The sequence below is a fragment of the Gouania willdenowi genome, unplaced genomic scaffold (genome assembly GCF_900634775.1).
Source record: "Gouania willdenowi unplaced genomic scaffold, fGouWil2.1 scaffold_228_arrow_ctg1, whole genome shotgun sequence".
In the NCBI taxonomy this organism is placed as follows: domain Eukaryota; kingdom Metazoa; phylum Chordata; class Actinopteri; order Blenniiformes; family Gobiesocidae; genus Gouania; species Gouania willdenowi.
The window spans coordinates 14,548-37,463 of record NW_021144983.1 but is presented as its reverse complement, the minus strand read 5'-3'; the positions used below and the strand labels follow the sequence as shown (position 1 = coordinate 37,463).

General features: G+C 40.3%; 3 protein-coding genes across 4 annotated transcripts; 1 reads left to right on the top strand and 2 right to left on the bottom strand.

The window, feature by feature from the left end:
- Positions 1–468: 468 nt before the first annotated feature.
- On the bottom strand, positions 469–6,270 carry LOC114458979 (inositol monophosphatase 1-like). Its single transcript, XM_028441357.1, has 8 exons — positions 6,211–6,270; positions 4,697–4,830; positions 4,454–4,558; positions 2,755–2,800; positions 2,573–2,681; positions 2,372–2,480; positions 728–879; positions 469–659 (listed from the first exon to the last, which is right to left on the bottom strand). Exons 1-8 carry the CDS (start codon positions 6,268–6,270, stop codon positions 469–471), a joined length of 906 nt encoding a protein of 301 aa, XP_028297158.1.
- Positions 6,271–7,896: 1,626 nt separating this feature from the next.
- Positions 7,897–15,814, bottom strand: riok1 (RIO kinase 1 (yeast)). The gene is made up of 17 exons (XM_028441388.1): positions 15,656–15,814; positions 15,100–15,292; positions 13,901–13,991; positions 12,917–12,986; positions 12,783–12,825; positions 12,609–12,701; positions 11,318–11,430; positions 11,151–11,231; positions 10,865–10,951; positions 10,657–10,794; positions 10,470–10,573; positions 10,296–10,402; positions 10,158–10,223; positions 9,971–10,087; positions 8,398–8,451; positions 8,205–8,321; positions 7,897–8,134 (listed from the first exon to the last, which is right to left on the bottom strand). Exons 1-17 carry the CDS (start codon positions 15,697–15,699, stop codon positions 8,024–8,026), a joined length of 1,629 nt encoding a protein of 542 aa, XP_028297189.1. The 5' UTR covers positions 15,700–15,814; the 3' UTR covers positions 7,897–8,023.
- rpp40 (ribonuclease P/MRP 40 subunit) lies at positions 15,706–22,375 on the top strand. 2 transcript variants are annotated; one of them, XM_028441389.1, is made up of 8 exons: positions 15,706–15,991; positions 18,446–18,590; positions 19,407–19,475; positions 19,572–19,667; positions 20,632–20,754; positions 20,833–21,007; positions 21,081–21,212; positions 21,760–22,375. In XM_028441389.1, exons 1-8 carry the CDS (start codon positions 15,875–15,877, stop codon positions 21,956–21,958), a joined length of 1,056 nt encoding a protein of 351 aa, XP_028297190.1. In that variant the 5' UTR covers positions 15,706–15,874; the 3' UTR covers positions 21,959–22,375. The 2 variants fall into 2 exon arrangements, with proteins under 2 accessions (XP_028297190.1, XP_028297191.1); XM_028441390.1 differs by lacking the exons at positions 19,407–19,475; positions 19,572–19,667.
- Positions 22,376–22,916: the final 541 nt, after the last annotated feature.

Below are 22,916 nucleotides of genomic sequence, written 5' to 3'. Positions count from 1 at the left end.
AGTTTAAAGGCTTAATCAATGGCCGTCACAAATTTAAAAAAAATAAAAAATAAAGGAGAAATGTTATATTTCATAATTGGTTATTAATAATTTAGGTAATACATCTTTATAATCACATGTTGTAAAAAGAAATACTTATTTTTATAATAAAAATAATGAATAAAATATATATTTTACTGTTTTACATTTACAGTATATTAATAAAAAAAATGTATTCATTTGGATTTATTTATTTCAAACATTAAAAAGCATATACCAATCCATGCTTACTCAAAAAAAAAGAGCTCCAGCAATATAATATAATATGATAATAAAATATATTTATTAGAAGCTACGATGTTGGTAAATACGTCTTTAATACCAGATGTTTTTTAGCATCTATGCTCGATTCCTGCTAAAATCTCCAAGAAAAGAGTCACTGTTTACATTGATCCTTTATTAATAGTTCTATAACGTCACATTGTACAGTTAGAGCTCGTGCAGCACACATGCTGTTGGCTGAGCTACAGCCCGTTCACTCTGAGTGTCACATTTCCTCTTAGAGGCCGCCTCGTTGTCACGACGACATGGAAACGCTTGGACGACCTGGGCAATGCCATTGGCCACAGCAGAGGAGCTGGCGGCGATGACTTTCCTCGACATCATGTCAAACTCTGAACCTACAGACGGACCCAATCGATGAGAGGGAGCAGTCACACTTTAGTATGACATCAGATGAAAAACTCACCATCCGTATCCATGACAACACCTCCAGCCTCCAGCACGATGATGGTGGAAGCGGCGATATCCCAGCAATGCATTCCAATGTGATAGTAGGCGTCCGCTCCACCAGTGGCAACCTGACACATGTCCACAGCTGCTGTACCCAGTGCACGAACACTGTAACACAACAGTACACAACATGTGATTGATCTGCTCCTTTTCAGTCCATTTGAATTGGTTTACTTTTGTTGTCAGTCAGTGTTATATCAGTCATATTCAGGGATGGACTGGGACAAAAATCTATCCAGACCAGACCCACAACATTATCACAGGACCCCACGTAGAAGCCTTTATTAAGTCAGAGATCAGAATCAGAAATGTTTTAAAGTACAGTTTTTAGGACAGTACAAGGAATTTGTCTTGGTAGTCGGTGCACAAAACAAAAAACAGAGAAAACAAAGAACAAAGAAACAACCCAGCAACAACAATATTAATAATAATGATAAATAAAGGATAGATAGAGAATAAAGGATAAATAGGATATATATATATATATATATATATATATATATATATATATATTTAGACATTATCTGCTGCTCTGTATACAGTGCAGCAGATAATGTCATCATGGAGGTGGTGATCGGGTGGTGGGGGGGGGACTGGGGGGTGTTCATGTGGATGGTGGCAGAGGGAAAGAAGCTGTTTTTGTGTCTGGAGGTTCTGGTCTTGATGGACCGAAACCTCCTTCCAGAAGGGAGAGATTGAAACAGTTTATGACCGGGGTGGGAGGGGTCGGCCACAATCTCTCCTGCACGCCTCAGAATCCTGGAGGCGTACAGGTCCTGGAGGGAGGGCAGATTGCAGCCGATGACCATCTCAGCAGAGTGGATGATACGCTGCAGTCTGGCCTTGTCCTTGGCCGTAGCTGCAGCGTACCAGATGGTGATGGAGGAGCAGAGGATGGACTGGATGATGGAGCTGTAGAAGTTCTTCCTGACGTCTGCTATGCTCAACATGTTGCTCTTTATGTCTTAATTTTAATTATTATTCCCCTAGACAAACTTAAAATGGGGAAACTTTTTTTAAACCCTTTTTACCAAATTTTTATTGGCCATTTTGCAACTTCCTTTGTCACATTTTTACTCCTTTTCAAAAAGTTCTGACGCTTTTTTCAGACTTTAGCTTCCTTTTGCCAATAAATATTTTTTTTTTTCCATTTTTGCAAGTTCTTTTTGACACTTTTATCCAATTTTTATCATTTCTTTAATTTTCATTGGACACTTTTTATCCAAATAAGCTAATACGTTTTGCCTAATAAATATCACTTGTTTCCTTTTTTCCCTACATTTTGCCTCTTTTTCTTCAACATTTTTGCCCTTTTTCACTATCGTTTGCCACATTTTGCCTATTTAAGCTATCCTTTCATTACATAACACTTGGTTCCTCTTTATTTGCCAATTTTTTGGCTCCTCGACTGCTTCTTGCCCATTGTAGTCACTTTTCACTCTTTTCTTGCCATGTTTTTGCCACTTTTGGACAACTTTTCGCCCCCTGTTACCATGTCTGCCTCCACTCGCTCGTCAAAAACTTAATGTAGCAGACCGCCCCACTTCGGGTTGATGGTTGGCCAGTCCCCCCGGGGTGGGCCACCCCTGTTCATATTCACCCTTGAACAGGAAGTCTGAGCAGTCTGCAGATGTTGGAGGTCATGGTGGATAAAGCAAGGTCGTCACGCTCCGCCCCGATCTCTGTCACCACCACACACCTGTGGATATCTGACTGGATAAAACAGGTAATTAAGCCCAAATGTGTTTGATTACCTCTGATGTCAACACTGTGTGAGCTGTGATGCACAGAATTGCGTCACCTGTCTGTCCAGAGACACAAAGTGGCTTTCCATTCAGGTACGCCCCTCTCCCTCTTTGAGCGTGGAACAGCTTGTCCTCCACACAGCTGTACACTATTCCAAACTCTGTCTGATGACATAAACAATAGGATTGGGCCTGTGACCTCTCTGACCTTTGACCTGTATGTGACTCGTGATCTCACCTGTTTGTTGACAGTGAAGGCAATGGAGACGGCCACAAATGGAAACCTGTCAGCGATGGAGGTGAGTTCAGGATTAACATCAGGTAGGATAAGACTTTATTTGTCCCACATTGGAGGAATTCACCACTGAACACAAGGTTTTGCTGTGAAATAGTCTAATCTAGTAAAGGTTTTGGAGCGCAGTAGGTGAGCATGTGACGTGCAGTCAGGGTAGACAAGGTAGGCAGCGCCTACTAGGGGTGGGAACCTCTGGGTACCTCACGATACGATACGATACGATACGCAATACAAAGCTCACGATAACGATTATCTCACATTATGACGATACTGCGATTATCGATATATTGGTCAGAAATCAATCTTCAATAATCTATGACATAACAAGAAAAAAAAGATTAAGTGAAAAAAATACAATTTTTATTTAATATCTCTGAAAGACAATAAATTGAAAAAGTGTCCCATGAACAGTGACACTATTTTAGTGCAACTTTTCTGTAAATAAGTGTCAACACACCAATGTAAATGAATAAGTATCTCCAATAGTGCTTCCTGTAAACAAAAAATAGGGTCTTTTTTACCAGTGACACCATTATAGTGCAATATTCCAGTAAACAATATATTGGTTCCTTCAACAAACAGTGACAACATTTCTGTGAGGACGTACCTGCACATTTTAGTGAAAAAGTAGAAAAGGTTTTGGAAAAAAAAATAAAAAATCGATACTTAGCGGGAACATATCGACAATCGATCGTGCGGAAAAATATCACGATATATCGCCGTATCGAGATATTGTCACACTCCTAGTGCCTACCCTAGGGTGAATTGATATTTTGATTATTTGTTTTAATTACAATATAATTATAAATTATATATTTTTTCCATTTCTGATAGCCTACAGTACAGTGCATTTTGTGCTTTTCATTGCCCAAATGACTAAACATTACTATTACCTGGTACAGCAGAGACGCTGCACAGTCTCACTCCGCTGTAAGGCAGGAGGAGGCCACACCCCCTCCCAAAAGCACATTGCTGCTCTGCCTCTGTTTCCATAGCGTGTTTTTTGTGTTTGTGCATGTGCAGTTAGTTCCCCAAGATGAAAACAATTTTCGTCCAATGGCAGCTCTCTACGCTGCCTTTCGATGTAACCGCGCTATGCTAAATGCTATACGTACGTTCACAGTGCATTAGTGAATTGATCCAGCATGGCCGCGAGTGGGCGGGATAACACTATAGTCAGGATGACAGCGCTAGAGACAATAAAGAAACTTTCTTTTGAGGAAAAATGACAGTTTTTAAAAGATGGGAGACCAACACCTGAGCTACCAGAGCTTCAGCAAAGGTAAGATCAGAACATTGTTGGTATTTTCTACAGTGAAAGTTTGTGGATGAGCCTCACTGAGGCTGTTCTGAGTTGTTGTTGTTGTCATTTTCTCCGTGTTTCTGTGTTTCCAACACAAACAACAGATGCTCTGCCGTGTCATGAGATATATCTTGTTGGGAGAGTATGGAGGCTATATTAAATAATTGTTTATGTTCCTTTAATGGTGTTTTACGATGTTGATTTTGTTTGATTAACATTAGCCAGCAGAAACATATGGAATTGTCATTGGTGTTGACATTGGTGGTCTCAATTTGCAACGCCCTGCCTACCCAACCCTAGTGGTCACGGTACGTCACTGGTGATCATTGACTCGCTCACCTGTGGACAAAGTTGACCGTCCCATCAATGGGGTCAATGATCCAGGTGGGGCTGTCGGTCAGCTCCACAGCCTCACCAGCAGCTACAGACTCCTCCCCAATAAACCTGAGGTCAAACCAGAGGTCACATGCCAACATTATACTGGTAGTTCATTCACACACCACCACTTTCTTGTAAAAAAAGGACAAATCCAGTAAAAGTACATGTGTTTTATCATTATCAACAATTCGAGCAGAGGAGCACCTGTGCTGAGGATATTTCCTCCTAATGGCAGAGATCAGCATCTTCTCCACCTGCTGATCAGTCTCTGTGACCAAATCAGCTGGAGAGCTTTTCAGCCTCACTTCCTTCTGCTGTTGGAACGCTGACAGGATCACCTGAATGACGGAACAGTCACAGAACCTTCAGAGAACAGGGATTTACACACTTTACAGAGGAAACACTGAATAACCTGAGGAGTTATCCATGTGCAGAGTTCAGCACAAAGCAGAAGTCTCGTGTGCGACAAATAATGTGTGCGTTTGTGATGTCACGCTCAGACGGTAAAGTCTCCTTCGTGACATTCCTGACAGTTTTTATCAACCCTCACCCTTTCCTGAACCCCAGTGAAGCTGCACAAATACAGAATTCTGCACTGAGCTATCATTTATAATATCGCAGAGGGCAACTTTTATCAAGTATCTGATCTATAGGCCACATTATCAACATTCATACTAGCATTTAAAAAAATAACCAATCTGAGCATTAATACATTGTTTATACATACATTGTTGTTGTGCTTTTGGAGTCATTTTTTGTATTTTATTGTCAATTTGTGTACTTTCCTACTAATTTGTTTATTTTTGTTGTCGTTTTCAGTGTCTTTGGAGTCGTATTGTAAATATTTTTGTAGATTTATTGTGTTTTCCTGTCATTTTGTGTGTTTTTGCAGTCATTATATCTATTTTGGGCATTTTTAGAAAACCATTTTGCTTGTTTTTAATGTCAATTTGTGTATTTTTTTTGTCGTCTTGTGTATTTTGTTGTAATTTGTTGCAAGTTTTGGTGCCACTTTTGTGTCTTTGTGTTTTTCTTTTATCTTGTGTATTGTTGTTGCCATTTTGTGTGGTTTTGATGTTATTTGTTGTATTTTTCCTGTTATTTTTCTGTATTCTTCTGTAATTTGGTGTATTTTTGTTGTTGTTTTCGGTGTCTTTGGAGTCATATCTTCTATTTTCTGCCATTTTGTGTACTTTTAGAAAACCATTTTGCTTGTTTTTAATGTCAATATGTGTATTTTGTTGTAATTTGGTTCACATTTTTTGTGTCATTTTTTAGTTTTTCTTTCATTTTAGGTATTTTTGGTGTCATTTGTTGTGTATTGGCTATTATTTTCTGTATTCTTTTGTCATTTTTTTGTGTTTTTCTTTCATTTTGTTGTCATCTTTTTTAAATGACATTTTGTGTGTTTTCCAAGGCCCCTCCTTCCTGTCTCTGATTTAATAAATTTAATTTTTTATTATATATTAAAACTAGAAGACATCCCGTCATAAACATCTGAACATGACTATACAAAGTACTGAAAAAAATCCAACATTTTCGTGTGAGTTGTATTTCAAATGAAGTGTAGCAGGTGCTCACAAACTTTCCACAGCTGGGAATAGACGCAGAAACCATCTCTTTACCATTCTCCCAATGAAGAACAGTGAGACGCTGACCACTGTGACCTCTGACCCCCGTGTTTGAGCTATGTTCAAATTGGTTGCTGGGTTCCTTACCTCACTGGCTTGCTTAGTGATGGAGATCCCAAAGTTCAGACAGTCTGTCCAGTCAGCCATGGTTACACAAATATGACAGAGTGCTGATGGAAAATGAAAGATGGAATAATAAACCCAACGATCAACGACAAGGAAGCAACAGCTGTGAAGAATTACCTTTAAAACCAACTGAAACAGCAGAGTTGATGCCTGAGAAAATCCAGATTTGACAAAATCTCCAGTTTATATGAAGGAATCAGCCAATCGTAACTCATCTCTGACCACAGTCGACAAAGCCAGCCAATCACAAGACAGCAGGAACATCACGCCCCACCCCTAAATGGGCTAGTGTTTAACTTCTCACTATTACAAGAAGCAAGAAGGTTCAGGGTTTGATTCCTGAGGAGTTAGTGTTGGTTTTCTTCATGTGACGACTGTCCTCCACTCAGACCTTCAGTTTAAATTTTGTGCAGAAAAGAGATGAAAATTACATTTAAAGTGTTTGTCCTTCCAACAGCATTAGTCGGGAATAGCAGAAGGTCAGAGGTCACATTCAGGACTTGTTCTGAGTCACCTGACAATGATCAAACATAATGTTTGGAATCTCATTACTAATGCTATTAGATACAGGTCATGTGAGAGCTGTTTGTGCGTGTAACGTATAGTGTTAAGCTCGATTTTGTTAATTTGGTGAGATTCATTAAGCGTGATTTTCACGTGACCTCAGACTCTGGATCTATACAGTACATGCTAAAACAGTAGGTTTCAACTGATCTAAACATTTGTTTACTTTCATTTAAAACCGCCTCACCTACTGAAATACTCCTACCAGAACAAGGAATGTCACATGAATTCTATGTAAGGTAAGAATACCACGTGTCCCAAATCAAACAGAAATGTTAGTAAGGATAGTAATATTCACAGCTGGAGGAAGAGAAGCGCAAACAAAGCAGTTTCTGATCCTCACTGCTAGATAGAAGCTAATGTTAAAACAGTTGTTAAAGGTCTTTTAGGGTCATCCATGTTTCATTTGAACAGAAGTAAGAGAGGTGCATGTTTTATCACCCAATGGATCTGGGATGTCCACAGCTTTACAGGCCAAGATACTTTACTATTCACATGATTCAGTAAGACAATATTTTACTGTTGAATTGTATGTTTTTTTTAAATGATGTATATGATTTTTTTAAATGCATATATAGAACCAGCAATCGTCCAAAGATGACTGCACTACAACAAAAGAGAGGTAAGACATGACTGTTAGATTAAGTGTAAAGGAGTCCGAATATTGGGAGTCGTACCCCATCACATCTAGGTTAGAGATACTTGGTGAAGTTGAGTATTCTGTTGTTTTTGTTGAATTACTTTCCTGTTTGTTACACGTCTGGTAATAAATGACTAATTCATAGATTTGGTCTCAGATTTGAACTATCTGCAGAGTCATTCCACTTTGCCATCGCTGCTCATTTAAGACATCCACTCCACCTTTAAAGGGTAGATGTGGTATCTGCATCCAGACTATAGGAGGAAAGAGTGTCAAACTACTGTAAATAATGCACACACAACCCGTTGACATCACATCTTGCCGAAAATGGCCGCACCCCATTGGTTGAATTTGAACTGTCGAGAATAGTTGATTTAAGGTGTTTGTTGAGTGAATGTGCATGTTTTGTTTATTGGATATTGTAAACATGACTTCTACAGGTACACTTTAAAATTGAGACTTTTATTTTGAAGATTCTGCTTCCTGTCTGAATAGTTTTGCTATAGAATGGCTGCGAGGTGTTTCCTGTCTGTAGAAATCAAAGTCCTGTGGTGATCGACTCATTTCATATCATCTTCCTTTCTTCATCTTTGACACCTTCTCCTTCCTCTTCTTCACGTGTTTTGGTACTTTGGATTTCCTCTTCTCTCTCTGAGACTCCTTAGTCATCTTCTTCTTCTCCTAGAAACAACCATCATGTTAAGCATTTGTCCTCACTCATTCCCACGTCATCACGTGTCAGATTGGTCACCTTTTTGTCCATCGGGGTCTCCTCACTCTGCTGCATCTCTTCCTCGTCTTCATCATCCTCCCGCTCCTCGTCATCCTCTGATGAAGAACAATCTTCTTCTTCGAGAAGGGCAGGAACCTGAGGAGATCATGGGGATTGGCTAAACACTCACAGTGCAGAGAGCAGCATGGGGTGAACAAGCATGAGATCGTACCGTTTGAACTCCAGACAGATCTTTCTTCAGCCCTGTCAGCGTCTGATAGAGAACCTGAAGAAACAAACCATCAGTTCCACACGTTTACACCCATTCTTAGCATGATGGAACCGTGCCGGGGTTCGTTTCCCCAGAAAATTCTGCTTGTATGTAAAGCTGCACAATATACCATCATTGCAATGTACGTGTGCACACATTTGTCCAGTGAAAGCATCTGTCGGAAGCCAGAGCTGTGCACTGACCATCATCCCTGCTGGGTTAACTGAACTGGCACATTCACCGGACATCTGAGAAAAATGGCCTCGACAGTTGTGGGAAGAGTGAAGGCACTCAAAGTTTTACTAACACAGGACGATTCAGAGATCAGTGCAGGTAATAATCCCATGAGATGGCAACAGTGCATCATAACATTAAGTGCAATTGGAGTCATATCATGAAAAATCCTGTATTTTTTCACGTCATCATTATACACAAAGGTTCCCAACCTTTTTTGGGTCATGACCCCATTTTGATATCACAAATGTAAAACGACCCCAGAGACATTTTTTTAACAATTCATTTTTGATCATGTTTATTAAAGTGTGTTACAAATACAGTTTAGTGCACAAAGTCACAATTTTTGCACTCTATTTTATTTGAACTAGATTTATATTTGAGAAAGTTCAAGTATAGGATACAATTATCTGATATTTATTGTGTGTAGTGTGTGTTTGAAAAATAATAATTAATTTTTTTTAAATAATAAAAACAAATATATTTTTTTTTCTTTTTACCAATTACAAGACATTTCAAGCAACCCCATTTTAATTCCATTGACCCAACATGGGGTCCCAACCCCAAGGGTGTAAAAACACTCATGTGCATAATTGTAGAGATTCAGAGGAATAACCAGGTTCTAACATCTTTAGTGGGATTAAGACGGTATAGCTTTACCAGCTCAGAGAACGCACTCGCATACATAAGGCTCTGTCAGGGAGTCACTGACTACACCTTTATTTGTTCCTTCTACTGCTTTATGTTGCTGAAAATCATTATTACACAGTACAATCTGAGTTAAAGCCAACAAAACAAGCAGCTTCAAAACTGATGGGGGTTTTCAGCTGATCTACGTTCATTATAACTAAGAACACACACAGAACTCTGGCGACTAGATTACATTCAAAATCAATGTAAATAACAAGATGTCAAGCGACTCAATCACGTGACCCGAGTCGTATTTCAAGCAACTTCGAGAGATGCTGTATCGCAACGTCTGATTTGCAATGAGTTTCTCCCCAAGTCACTCCCCTGGTCGTCACGTCACTGGGGTAAATGAAGCAATGAAGTGAGCAAAAAGCATGACTGTGTTCAAGCGACTCATCACAGGTGATTTAAGCAACTTTAGTTGCTGAAGTTGCGTTCGGTGTGAACACACCATAACTATCTCTATTTGAGAGCAGCTTAAAAGTACACACCGGCACAGCCCAAAGGAACTGTGATCTTGTTTTTTTCTACCTCCAGAAAGACAGAGTTCTCAGCTCTTGGGAACACCTAAACAACAAGCTTTAGTCCCGCCCACATTTCACTTTCTTACGTTGTCGTTTTGTCCATTGATTGCCGACTCCTCCTCCTTCGTCCTCATCAGCTCCACATCTCGCTCGTAGTGGCTGACTTCTGTCAGAGTGCGTGGGATGTAGGCTTTCTTAAACACCTGATGGAAAGGCGGCAAAATGGGGAAGTCAGACAGACTCAGACAGCTTGTCTCGTGTCTTTGCGTTTACCTCTTCGTCCACTCGGTCCTGATCCGTTCGCTGCTCTGATGTCCGCTCCGCTGCAATGACCATGGCCTGGATGGATAATAATTGTTAGATCCCAGCTACAGTATGTGCTGCCTATGCAAACTTGAAATAGTTTCTAACCTTCTCTAGGTACTGGTCCATGTTGTGGCAGGTGATTGACGGGTCAGTGATGAAGTCAAACAGCTCTCTGACCGTCATCACCGCAACTCCATGCTTCACAAAGAACTCTGGGGAAAAGAACCAATGGTGAGTGAACCATCACTTACAGCGCTGAGCTGCTTGTTAGCATCTCACCGTTGACATTGCTGCAGTCCTTCCTGAGGAACTCGAGAGCATGAGGATGATCATGTTCTACTGACTGCGATACGTCGATGATATAGGCATCTCCGTCGTGGTAGCTGTGGGCAGACAGATGCTATAGAACAAAGGCGGCACTTTGTATGAATATTCCTTATAAAAATATTTAATAAGCTCCACTAACAGCATGTTGTACTCGCTGAGGTCTGCATGGACGAGACGAGCATCCTGAAACATCTTCCTCATGTGTTGGAGCACCTGTAGGTAGAGCTCCCGGGCCTTTGACTCTGACAGTGCTGCGTTCTTCAGCAGAGGAGCCGGCCTGAGTGAGTAGCACAGTGTTAGATACCAAGACAGCAATCGATCTATGAAGACATGATGGATGGACTTACATGCTGTCTTTTCCGATGAAGCTCATCAGCAGGACATGACTTCTGAGAAGCAGAGGTTCTGGACTCAGGATTCCTGCTGTTTGTAACCTGAAACGGAACAAGAGGTTTTTCTTAGGACCCTCTCCAGGCCATCTGGGACCTCCTTTATACAGCTTGCTTATGTACAAAATGGGGTCTGAAAGATGTACAAGTAGTCACGACCGTGTTTGAAGAGACGTTTCCAACAAGCAGCTCTGTAGCCTTCCAGAACTAAAGCTGGTAAGAACTTCTGTAGTAAAGTTCTTACCTGATGAGGTTCCTCATTTCTTTCTCCGCCCAGGTTCTCACCATCTTCCTGGGGTTTCCTTTACAGTAGCCATGGCGGAACCTGCACAAGAACACAAGATCTCTCCTAAAATCCCTGCTGTGATGATAAGTAATCATCCAAACATCAACTCATCACCACTGACTGACCTGAACTCCCCACTGACGTATTTGTCTCTGTCTTTGAACAGCAGGATGGAAGTCTTGTAGATCTTGATGGCTCTGCTGTCTCCAGCAGATGTAGTTGCATGATAAACATTAGCCTGGAAAACACATGTGACTGAGACTGTGAAACACAATGCTTGGCAGCATGTTAAACATCTGGACTGTTCTCAATCAAAGCCACTCATTGGCCCTCATTTATCAACCTTGCGTGGAAACTGGTGCACATTTGGTCGTACGACAGGACCATGTGATTCATGAAACATTCATATTTGACCGATCCCAGAGTAAAAATAATTGGATGTTGATAAATGCGGCTGCTGAATTTGATTGCCTTTAACATGTTGCGCCCTTAAATTTTCGCGGTTCGGAGGCCCCGCCCACTGAGGTCAAACAAACACTGGCAAGAAAAGAAAAGTAACCCTTACATCTGAGGTGGAGCAAAACAAAGATGTGCTTTTTGACAGAGTGACAACTGGAATATAAGGTACACTTTGGCAGCATTCCTGTTTGCAATGCTTTGTGTTTGCTGCGCGTTTTCCGTCGACCACTGTATAAAGGTGCTCATAGGTGAAGTCTGTCCCCCTGTGTGTGCTGCTAGACACACGGAACTATACCGTTAATATCGGCCTCAGTTATCCGCACACTGATGGCAACAAAATAGCACATTAAAAGACATAATCAAATCCCATTAAAAAGCATCAGTGGAGGATGTGGTGCCACTGGTTCGCCTTTGGCTCATTACGCTGCGCTGATATCTCTAAAATCGCTCCATTTACCAATGCAATGCTGTGTAACAGGTTAAAATAATCATTATCTTACCCGTTTTACACAACACTGCATTATTTAATAATGTCACACACTTCCTCTAGGGTATACAGCAGCGCTCCTGTGATCCATGTGAGTGTTGCCCACTGTTGAACCTATGCTCTCCTGGCTGGTAGCAGGGCTTGTCAGTGGGTTTATTGAAGGAAAACAAAAAAATGCAAGTATCAGGAATAACATGGGCTGTTTTGAAATTAATTTTATTTCAAAAAAATTGAAAAAACATTTTAATTTGTTTTAGTAACCCATTTTAAATATTCTTAAATGACAGGCTTGTTTAATACATTACTTTTAAACGTTGCAGCACAAATCCACACACTCACATTTGCGAACACGAGGTCAGACATGACGTGAGATCTGGTCGTAGCGTACAAACGTTTAATAAATGAGGGCCAATGAATGTTACCGACAGACATTGTCTAACCATAGACATATGGCTAGGGATGATGATTACCTCTTTTCCTGTGCTGATGCAGCCATTGATTTCACTGATGACCGACCGACTCAGCATCTTGAACAGAATCATTCGAGTTCGAGGATCTAAAACCTGCAGAGGGAGAAACGGCTCACCTTAGAAGCAGCCCCCGTTTCATACAAACTAATCTCTCATCTGGCTACAGGTCCTCACCTGTTCCACCGTGGCTCGGTCTGACTTATCCTTCACTCTGTACCTGTGGAGGTTAAACAGTAACGTCAATGGCAGCAGCAGCCAGAGGCCGAACAAATAACAATGTGACAATGTGCTGGGAAGTTTGGACGTACGTGCCAGAGTCTTTCTGTTTCTGCATTGTCGTCACTTTGTTGATCACAGAATCGGCATAATTCAGTTTGTCTGCAATGATAACAGGGAAGCAAATCGAATCGTGATGTAGAGATCCAAAGATCCAGTCTGGGTTTGTGTGTTGAGTTTCTCTTGACAAACCATGCAGATATACAAACAGCCTTTAAAGGTGCAGTCTGCAACTCTTTAAAAGTGACTTTTTGTCATATTTGCTAAAGCTGTCACTATGTAAGGACAGCTTTACATCAAACTAGTAGTTTGTGTGAAAATAAACAGGCTGATTGAGTCCCCCCTGCTGCTACTGCAGCCTTTGGCAGATTGCCAGAATGCACCGCAACCGAGCAAAAAGAACCAATCAGAGCCAGGATTGTGTTTGATGAGCTGTCTGACAGCTGTTGCTCAAAGGCCCCGCCCCTTTCCCAGGCTGAAGCGCCGTCTTTTTTTTACAGTGTATGGTCTGGAGGAGTAGAAGACTGAATTCGCAACTTTTCTGCTTGAAAGATAATTACTGCTGCTTGATTTAAATTATGTTTGATTTGTAATTGTTACACTAGAACTCTGTAGTGCATGTGTTGTTCATGTGTGCGCAGCAGCCTCCATGTGGGCTGCTGTAAGTGACAGTGTTGTTGTTGCTGCTGCTGAGGTGTGTGCACATTGAGAGAGATTCGCTGCAGTAATATGCTTTTAACAGAGCATGTTATATTACTGTGTTGTTGCTGTCAGACTAATGTTAGCTTGTTAGCTCCTCTGAGGGAGGGACTTTGGAAAGTTTAGAGGCAGGGCTAGAGAGCAGCGGGGAGGGATCTGAGAGTGGTGAACTGCACCTTTAAGCTGTCATGTGGCTTTAAAATAACTTTAGATCATATTTTCTGTTAAAATGAATACAAAAATCTATCATAAATATCCAAACAAGGCTAATGACAGGAAAAAATTCTAAATGTGTGTGTGTGTGCGTGCGCGCTTACCCAGGTTGATCTTGTGTTCATATTTCCTCAGAGCTTTATCAGACGGAGTTGAAGCAGGGAGATTCTTATTAGATGGATTCTGTCTGTTGGACTGTAGGACAAACAAACTGTTGTTGGTTACAGCCTGACAAACTCTATGAACACATCCTCCACCTCAAAACCTTAGCAGGACACTTGACTCGAGGTACAGTACATGGTTTCTCTATCATTTGATTATTATTTTTACTTAAAATGATTATTACTACAAATAATAAAGGGCATTCGTGACTACAAAGTATATGTATTCAAAAGTATGAAATGCTTCAGACAAGTTTATCATATTTCATTTTTTCTTAATCATATTTTGTGATGAGTGCTACGAGATGACACGAGTTGAATTTAATTCTCCAGAGATGCCTCATAAAGAGAGAAGGTTGAAACAAAAACTTTTGTTCATACTGTATGTTGCCCTTTTTAACTTTATGACCCTACACCAGGGGTATCAAACTCATTTTAGTTCAGGGGCCAAATACGGACCAGTTTGATCTCAAGTGGGCCACAGATGTTAGGTGGAGGAAATAAGAACCATTTTAAGATCATTGTGCCTTAGTTTTCAATATCAGTTCAAGTCACTTCAAAAAATTCTCGATTTTGTTGCCAATCAGAGGAATTTTGTGGAATTGTTTGAGAGAAATTGCAAGATTTGTGGAAAAAAATTGAGCATTCTTTCCACAATTTGCAATGAAATGATTGCATTCATGTAATATAAACAAAAGAAAAATCCAAGCCCCTAAAGATATTGTAGAGTTTCATTAAATTGGTGAATTTGAGATATTGACAATTGACCCATTTATTATTAACCAATCGGTTACATAAATTTGAACCTTCAACATAATATCTACAGTATTCTACAATTGAAAAAATATATTATATATCAGAGATTTTAGATGCAGACCGAAAAAATCTGATATTCGTTTTGTGGCTATATCGGACCGATATCAATATCGGTTTGGGACACCCCTAATTTACAATATAATCCATGTTTTCTCTGTCATTTTTACTTTCTTCTACCGGCCCAATTAAATGCTCTAAAGGGCCCCAGATTTGAACCCCGGGTCTTGAGTTTGACATGTGCCCTACACCTTTAAAGGTCACTGCATAGCCCTCCTAAAGTTAAAGTTAAAATTCTAAAGTTAAAGTTCTAACTGAGCTGTAGTGACCTGACTGTTCAGAGATATCCGGTTGTAGCGTTTGGTCAGATCTCCTCCAGTGGCCCACGCCCATTCCTCATCTTCATCATCATCTTCATCATAATCATCTTCTTCATCTTCCTGGCTGTCCATCTGTTGTTGTGTTGATGGCTGCACAGTGACATCATCACCCATGGGCCTATCAACAGTCTCTGATTGGTCACTGCAGATATAAACACAAAGTCAGCCTAGTATAGAGTAAAGTAGAGTATCTTTATTGACCCCCCATTGGGAAAATGTACTAATGAAGATAAAATAAACAATACAATAATAGAGGCTATATATAAATATCAACAATAATATAAAAAGTATAAAGGACACAGATACATACACATATTGGCAGGCGCGGGCATGGAGAGATATTTACATGTTTACAGACAGTTGCTGTCAATAACATTATTAAATGCTAGATCGATCGATTTGTCTGGTCTGGTTGCCCACAGAGATTGTGATCTAGTTATATGTCCAATGTCGTCAAATATGGACAATGTGAACTCAACTAATGAACGCCAACACATAAACTTACTTGTTCTCCTCCGCGTCATCAAACTGACCGGGAACACACTCCATAACGATACACAGAGAAACGAGGAGTAGACGCCACACAGCACCGCTCCGGTCCCACGCCACACGGACAAAACACGTGTCTACGGCAAGCCAGAAGGGGCGTGGCGACCTGCGAGGGTCGCGTTTCACATTCACACAGCTACAAACTGATGTCCAGCTGAAGGTGAAGAAGAGGAGCATGTCAGAGGAACTGACTCAGACACCCCGGCACCTGCTGGTCTGTGAGAGGTCCAGTTTCCAGGACGAGAAGAACCGTCTGAGCACGCAGGTGGAGATGCTGCACTTTAACTACAAGGTGGGCTTTTAGCATGTTAGCTTTAGCTTCCTCGTGTCAGACTGGACATTTAACTTTTTTGAGACTAAATTTTGTCAGACCTTTAACTTTCATAGACCTATGAATAAAGTATTTAATACCATAAAAAAACACAATAAATATTGTTTGAGTTTCGCTCGCTTTCGCCAAGTTTATCTTATTTGGTTTAGTTCTAACAATTTGATTGGACAACAACGCTGTCACTCAAATTGTTGTAACGTCAACGTCAGCTGTACGCTTCAATGATTGGCTGGATTGGAAGGAGGCGGGAGCTGTGATGCTTAAAATCTAACTTTTTGAAGAAAACTTTTTCTAAACTGTAATAATGAAAAAAAAATGAAGGCCAAAATATAATTGAACATAAAACTTGTATACAAATGTAAATCATAAATTGAACCAAACAAACTGAGAGGATACGGATGGAAAGTTTCTCAATTAAAATGAATAATAATAATAATTTCACGTTTAAAATAATAATAAAATGTTCAAATTGTTTCAGTTCATGATTTTTTTTAGATTTCAAATAGTATTGTACTTCAATTGAAGAATAAAGAACATCTTAGTTGAATCTCAAACTCCTGTCCACAACCAAGTGGATTTCTAATAGATGGAATGAGCAAATCACTTCATATTTACAGATAAACGTTCATTATATCCCATAACCACTATATTATATAAACATGTAATCCTGAAATATACTTATATATGCCTGGTTAACTATTTATAGCCTATATACTTTTTCTCTGTTTTGCGTTGTTTTGTATTTAATTGAGTGTCCCCCCTCGAGTAAAGTGTTGTATAACTAACATCTTTAAATTACGTCTTAAAAAAGCATGTTTACGATATCATGTTTGACTCTTTAGTGCAACATAGATTTTTGAAGGCACTCAAAACTTCAATCCTTATTACAACAAGATAATCATTATCAGTCCTCTTTGAGATTTGGAAACATTTAAGAGACGCAGCTGACGACACAACAACAAATGTACAATCATACAATGTTACACTAAACTACAAAAGTATACAAGAATGATGACAAAATAGTCAAAGACAACTGAAACATAGAAAAGGACTCTAAAAATCACAACAAAGATATACAAAAATAAATAAAATCACGATGAAAGTATACAACACGACAACTTAAATACACTAAGTTTCTCCCTAAACATGCCAAACAACAATAAAAGCAGACAAACCTCTTTGTTCTTTCCTGTATTGATGGTCTTTATTCTAAATGCTGACATTAATGTTGATAATGTGGCCTTCAGATCAGACGGCTACATTTTTGTGACCCTTGTTGTGATAAGTGTCCCATTGGTCTTCACACAAGTCTTATGCTGCGTTCACACCAAAAGCGTTTCTGGCGTCAAAAATGTGCCTCATGCCCCTAGTTGGACGCTTGTGCTCATTGAATCAGACGCTCGTCACCAGCGTCGAGAACGGTCTGGACGCACTTCCAATCAAGTTAGGAAAAGAGGGGAGGAGCTTCTCTGGTGTTCATACAATGGATGATATTGTGGCGATCAGTTACGTTCATAATACACTCAGTGACTGTGAAGTGGTGGAGAACATAGTGTTGAGAAGGCGGTGTTTCCGGTCGGATGTATTTTGATGTGACTCAGTGTGTGCACTGTGATGTTAGAGGGCAATAGAGAAGTGTGGTTGAATGAAGAATAAAGTTTGGAGATCCTCGGTGAACACGCTGCCTCCGACTCCCGTTCATTGGCTCTACATTATTGAGAGAGTGGCTTGGCTTTATTTGCGCCGTTTCTGGATTCACCAGAGCTGCGCTCGGACAAGAGTCGCTTTCAGCGCTGCTTCCGTCTCTCTCGTGCCCAGTTTGACGACCTGTTGACCAGCATCAACGCTCGCATCTCCTACCAGGACACCATCTGTCTCCGGTTTGTGTTTTTTTGTTTTTCATTATTCCGCGATAAGCCCCAAAAGTTCAACAATCCCAACTCTAGCGTCGGCCGCATTGGAGGTGAAGCTTGAAATCTCAAAACGCGCCGCGTTCGTCACGCGTAAAGCTTCAAAACGCGCCGCACAGGAGGCGCGGGTTGTGCAGAGGGACCTCTGACGCTCCCTAGAAGTACGTCCACCATATATTGTCTATGTAAACGTGACACTTTCGACGCGTTTGGTGTGAACGTGCAATTAATCTTCCTCAAATGTTGAATGCAACACACCTTCTTTCTCTCTCTTGATGGCTTGAATACTTTCTTCAGTGCTTTGGTCCTTTTTGGCCTCTTTGTTTAAACAAAGTGATTTTTGTAAGAGTTTAGACTAAGAAGGTTTGGAATACAATAAGAACTGATGATGACAAAGAGTTGAGATTGTGAAGAGCTTCAAACAAACATAAGCTAAGTTTTTTTTAAATGTATTTTCCACTTCCTTCACACCTGTAGGACTCACAAAGGTTGATCCATTTTTCAGGTGTCCGTTCTGTTGCCTGAGTGCAGCTCTGCTCCATCCCAACTGGACTCAGTGTTGAACAGTTTCACCAGTTTCTACCTGATCAAGAATCTGCCAGTGCACGAGCTGCTGGACCAACACTTCCTTCAGACGGCTGTGTTCCAGGGTAACGCATGACAAACACTGTAAAATAGGACAGGCTTGTAGTCACATGATCTACATTGCTGATTTGCATATGAATCCTACTCATTGCTCTTATTGTGTTACTTCGTTTATTTTATGGTTTTGCTGTTGTTTGTATTGTGTACAGCACTTTGTGCCAGCTATGGCTGCCTTAAAGGGCTCTGTACAGTTGAGTTTAGTTTAACTGGTGTGTCACAGTCCTGTGTTTAGTTAATCCTTGATATTGGCATGACATAGAAGTCAATATTGGGCTTTTATTTTGGAGGGGATTTTTTTTTAATGCATATGAACGCTGTCTGTTTTTACTTTTGGAGCACAGTTTTTCGTTTCCCTCCTGATGAGAAATGTTTAATCTAATTGCAAAGCAGTTTCATATTTATTGTGAGAATGCACAAACTATTGCTAATCTCCCACTTTTAGTCTGATTTTACCGATCATGGTAGCCCAACCTTTAGAATATTTGAGACAACCCTGTCCTGTATTTTTCTAAGTTTTACTTTATAGGTTTTCTGCATTTCTGCATTCACACTTTTCACATTTTTACATTTTCTCTGTAAAGGAAGGTTTTGTCTAGTTTAAGTTTCCACATGAATTATTTATTTTAGACACATTCTATGTGCAGAGGTGGTTGTTTTTAATCAATTCAAAGATTGAGGTACAGTTAAACTGTTAAATGATTATAAATGTGTTTTATTGACAATATTCTAACCAAACAAACTGAACTAGTCTCAGTCTGGGTCTAGTGTTTGTACTAAGTGGTGATATTTGGTGTCAGTTGAGAACGTTCTGTGTTTTTTAGGCTGCGTGTACGCTCTGTCCTACAGAACTCGGATTGATGAAGACAATTGTGTCGCTCTGATGCCAAATGGTAAACCCCAGTGTGTTGCATCACTTCCTGCTCAATAAAACAAGCCGTCGATTGGCCTAATAGGAGCTAATTGACTGACTGTCTGTTTGTCTGCAGGACGCCTGCTCCTCTCTTTGGACAAGGACTCCTTTGAGTTATTAGGGTTTGAAGGAAAACCATCAAGATTCAACCACAGAGTCAAAAGCAGATTTGGTCAGAAATGTATTTTTTTTTTTTTTCAATAATAACAGAAAAACAAACAAACTTACTATATAAAAATAAATGTCCAGACCGGGTAATTTATTAGCATACAATCAACCAATGCTGTCGGTCACAGTACTGAGAGGTGAACATTACAATAAGTAGAGAAAAACAAACCACAATAAACAAAAGAGAAAACAACACAAAGTAGCTCTTAACGCTTCACCTCTCATCTAAGACACTTCTTCATTTCTGAAACTGACTAAAAGAGTCTTTTAACTAGTTTTAGAACTAAGGAAGCCTCAACTGAGCTACCAGAATCATCACGACATGGTTGACTGAGAACCTTCAGGCATGTTTATTAAACTGTTTCAGTAAACAAAGAAACTTTTCCATTCTAGCCAAATAAATTATTTTGTTCAGCCTTTGTTTAAAGCAGATATGGCCAACTTTTATCACAGTGGTGGAAGAAAAATGTGAAGGCATCTGACAAAAGGGCCACATCATCAATATTCATGTCAGCATTTAGAAAAAATAACCAATTTGAGCAATAATACAGGCTAAAACAAGGGGGTTTGTGTTTTTTTGTTGTCGTTTTGTGTATTTTTGGGTATTTTTATTGTGAAATTGTGTGTTTTTGTTGTCGTGTTGTAGGTTTTTGGAGTCATCTTGTGCATTTTAGTTGAACATTTGTGTGTTTTTGAAGTAATTTTGTATGTTTTTGTGTATTTTAGTTGTCCATTGGTGTTGTTTTGAGTGCCACACAAAACTAGACAGAAGGCCTCATCAGTTGCTCATCTCTGGTTTAAATCTCTAGGCCAGAGGATTAGCAGTTGGACAGTAATACATTTTAAGCTATTAAAAGCTTTGTCCTCTAATCAAAGCCAGACTGTCTGGATCTTTGCATTGCAATCTGATTTCTAAATTTTATACTGTGCTCCAGAGCTCTAAATGTGTGCACCTCTGTGTGCTGCAGTCGTATCTGTTGACTTGACGTCCAGCTGCATGGCTCCTGGTGGTTCGGGCTATCTGAGGCTAGTCTCAGGTTTGAAGAGCCGCCTCAACCTGCAGATGGACTTCCTACTGTTGCATCATCCGGGTGAGTGCTACTACACACAGGTAGGTACCTGTGTGTGTTACCCATGATCTTTCATTTCACATGCCATCTCTTTCACAGGGGGCGGGGCTTCTCTGCAGTCCCTCCTGTCTCGGTATGCGTCTTCAGAACACAGACCAACAATCAGCCAGTGCCGTCTGTCCGACCTGTCCTGTCCTGTCCTGGAGTCATGTGATCCTTCCGATGCTCACAGCCTGCTGGAGTGGCTCGGTGCAGTGGATGCTGACATCAGCTGGTGAGACATTGACAGTGTGACTGCTGAACACATCTGGAGCTGCCAGTTGACTTGTTTTTATATTTTGCTGTAGGGATTCATCCTGTGACTTTGTGTCCACTCTGGTCTGTCCTGAACCAAAGATGACACTCAGTAGTGCCCTCAGGGTCTCAGTTTGTGGCTTCTTAACGCCCCAGGACATCCAGCGGCTCATTAGCGAGCTCAGGTCAGTTTGCATCAGGGGTATATAACTACGTTTGTCCAAGGGCTACAATTTCCTGACACTGTAATTTTTAGAAAACAAATTAAGAATATAAACTAAAATCCTACCACTATTCGTTCACACTAGTCACTCACAGTCATACCAGTGGTGGTAAGCTACAATGTAGCCACAGCTGCCCTGGGGCAGACTGACAGAGGCGTGGCTGCCATTTCGCGCCTACGGCCCCTCTGACCACCACCAACATACATGGACAATTCATACTCACTTATACAAGGCAATGTGGGTAAAGTGCCTTGCCCAAGGACACAACGACAATGACTCGGTTAGAGCGGGATTTGAACCCCAACCCTTCGGTCACTGGACAACCCACTCTAGTACTGAGCCACGGTCGATGGACCTGTCTCCACATGCCTGTTCTTTAATTCTTCAGATACAGTGGGGGGGTCTCTGGCACCTTTATTTTGGGGGTCAGGGGCTGAAAAGGTTGAGAACCACTGATGTAGAGAACATGTAACGGGTCAGTTTAACTGTGCTGGACTCTTTTCTGCAGATGTTACCTGGAACAATCCCGGCTCGGGTCCTGGGTGTCGCTGACAGTTCACGGTTTTGTTGACAGTCCAGTGTCGTGGGGAGCGAATGAACACGGAGTCCTGAAAGGAGGAGAGAACCTGTATACGCTGCTGATGCATCATGACGGCACTTATCACCTCCACCTCGCCACGGGAGCTTACGACAGCTGCCCCCCCTGACACGTGAACCTCTGACGGTGGTCTAGATTTAGCCGGACAATTTTTGTTGAGAAATGTTTTTTTTTTTTTTTTAAAATAGGGAAGAATTTATTTTATTAAAATAAGATACAACTAATTCATCTCTGATTTAGAACATTTTATCTTCCTCCTACAGCATTGTGATCAGAAATCTGATAATTAGATTAATTTAGAGCAGTATTCAGCCCATGTGTGGTCCTAGAGAGCCCCTGTCCTGCATGTTTTAGATGCTCCCCTGGTCCATCACTGCTGATTATTATCAGGCTTTCTTTAGCGCTGTAAGATGACGACATCATTAGATTCTGGTGTGTTGGCGGCATACAGTATAAAACATGCAGGACTTAAGCATTAGAGATTAGATTGATTCATTTGATTGAAACTGATTAGGGAGTTATAAATTATACCATACCGCAAACAATGAAAAACTAAATGACTTACAGTAATTATGTCTATAAGTATGATACAGTGCATTAAAATCCAGAAGAAAGAAAACTGTTCTTTTTAACTCCAGGTACATAAAGGTCAGTTTCAACATGAAATGGCAAGTAATTTAGTTTATTTAAAATTGAAAGAAAAATAACCAAAACTGATACGATTCAATAAAATAATTTAAATTGACTTAATTTGCCTGGACATGTTGGCATCTTTTACCTACTTCTAGCCAACATCTTTTTATAAAAATTAACATTAACATTTTTTTTTAAAAATCGTTCAACCAACTTATTACCTTTTTGAACTATAAGCTTATAAACACGTCTGTAGGTGCATCGGTACATAGACAAGCCAGTCTGGAGTTTCATGAAATATATATTTTATATCATTTTGACAGCGTCATAATAGAACTATGCAGGCATATGGTAGACTTCAGCTGGGATAGCTCAACAGAAATAACACGGATCATCTCTTAAACAGCTCACACTCATTTTATGGTAAATTCCCC

What these genes read in the sequence shown, in the direction of transcription:
- rpp40 (XM_028441389.1), top strand. Translation starts at nt 15,875, where the DNA reads ATGTCAGAGGAACTGACTCAGACACCCCGGCACCTGCTGGTCTGTGAG. An exon ending in CAGAGTCAAAAGCAGATTTG is followed by an intron (nt 19,668 to 20,631) that starts GTCAGAAATGTA and finishes TGTGTGCTGCAG; the next exon opens with TCGTATCTGTTGACTTGACG. An exon ending in GTGGATGCTGACATCAGCTG is followed by an intron (nt 21,008 to 21,080) that starts GTGAGACATTGA and finishes ATTTTGCTGTAG; the next exon opens with GGATTCATCCTGTGACTTTG.
- riok1 (XM_028441388.1), bottom strand. Translation starts at nt 15,699, where the DNA reads ATGGAGTGTGTTCCCGGTCAGTTTGATGACGCGGAGGAGAACAA. An exon ending in ACCGAGCCACGGTGGAACAG is followed by an intron (nt 12,702 to 12,782) that starts GTGAGGACCTGT and finishes CTCCCTCTGCAG; the next exon opens with GTTTTAGATCCTCGAACTCG. An exon ending in CTCAGCGAGTACAACATGCT is followed by an intron (nt 10,574 to 10,656) that starts GTTAGTGGAGCT and finishes GTCTGCCCACAG; the next exon opens with CTACCACGACGGAGATGCCT.
- LOC114458979 (XM_028441357.1), bottom strand. Translation starts at nt 6,270, where the DNA reads ATGGCTGACTGGACAGACTGTCTGAACTTTGGGATCTCCATCACTAAG. An exon ending in AGGAAATATCCTCAGCACAG is followed by an intron (nt 4,559 to 4,696) that starts GTGCTCCTCTGC and finishes GTTTGACCTCAG; the next exon opens with GTTTATTGGGGAGGAGTCTG. An exon ending in CCTTCACTGTCAACAAACAG is followed by an intron (nt 2,682 to 2,754) that starts GTGAGATCACGA and finishes TTATGTCATCAG; the next exon opens with ACAGAGTTTGGAATAGTGTA.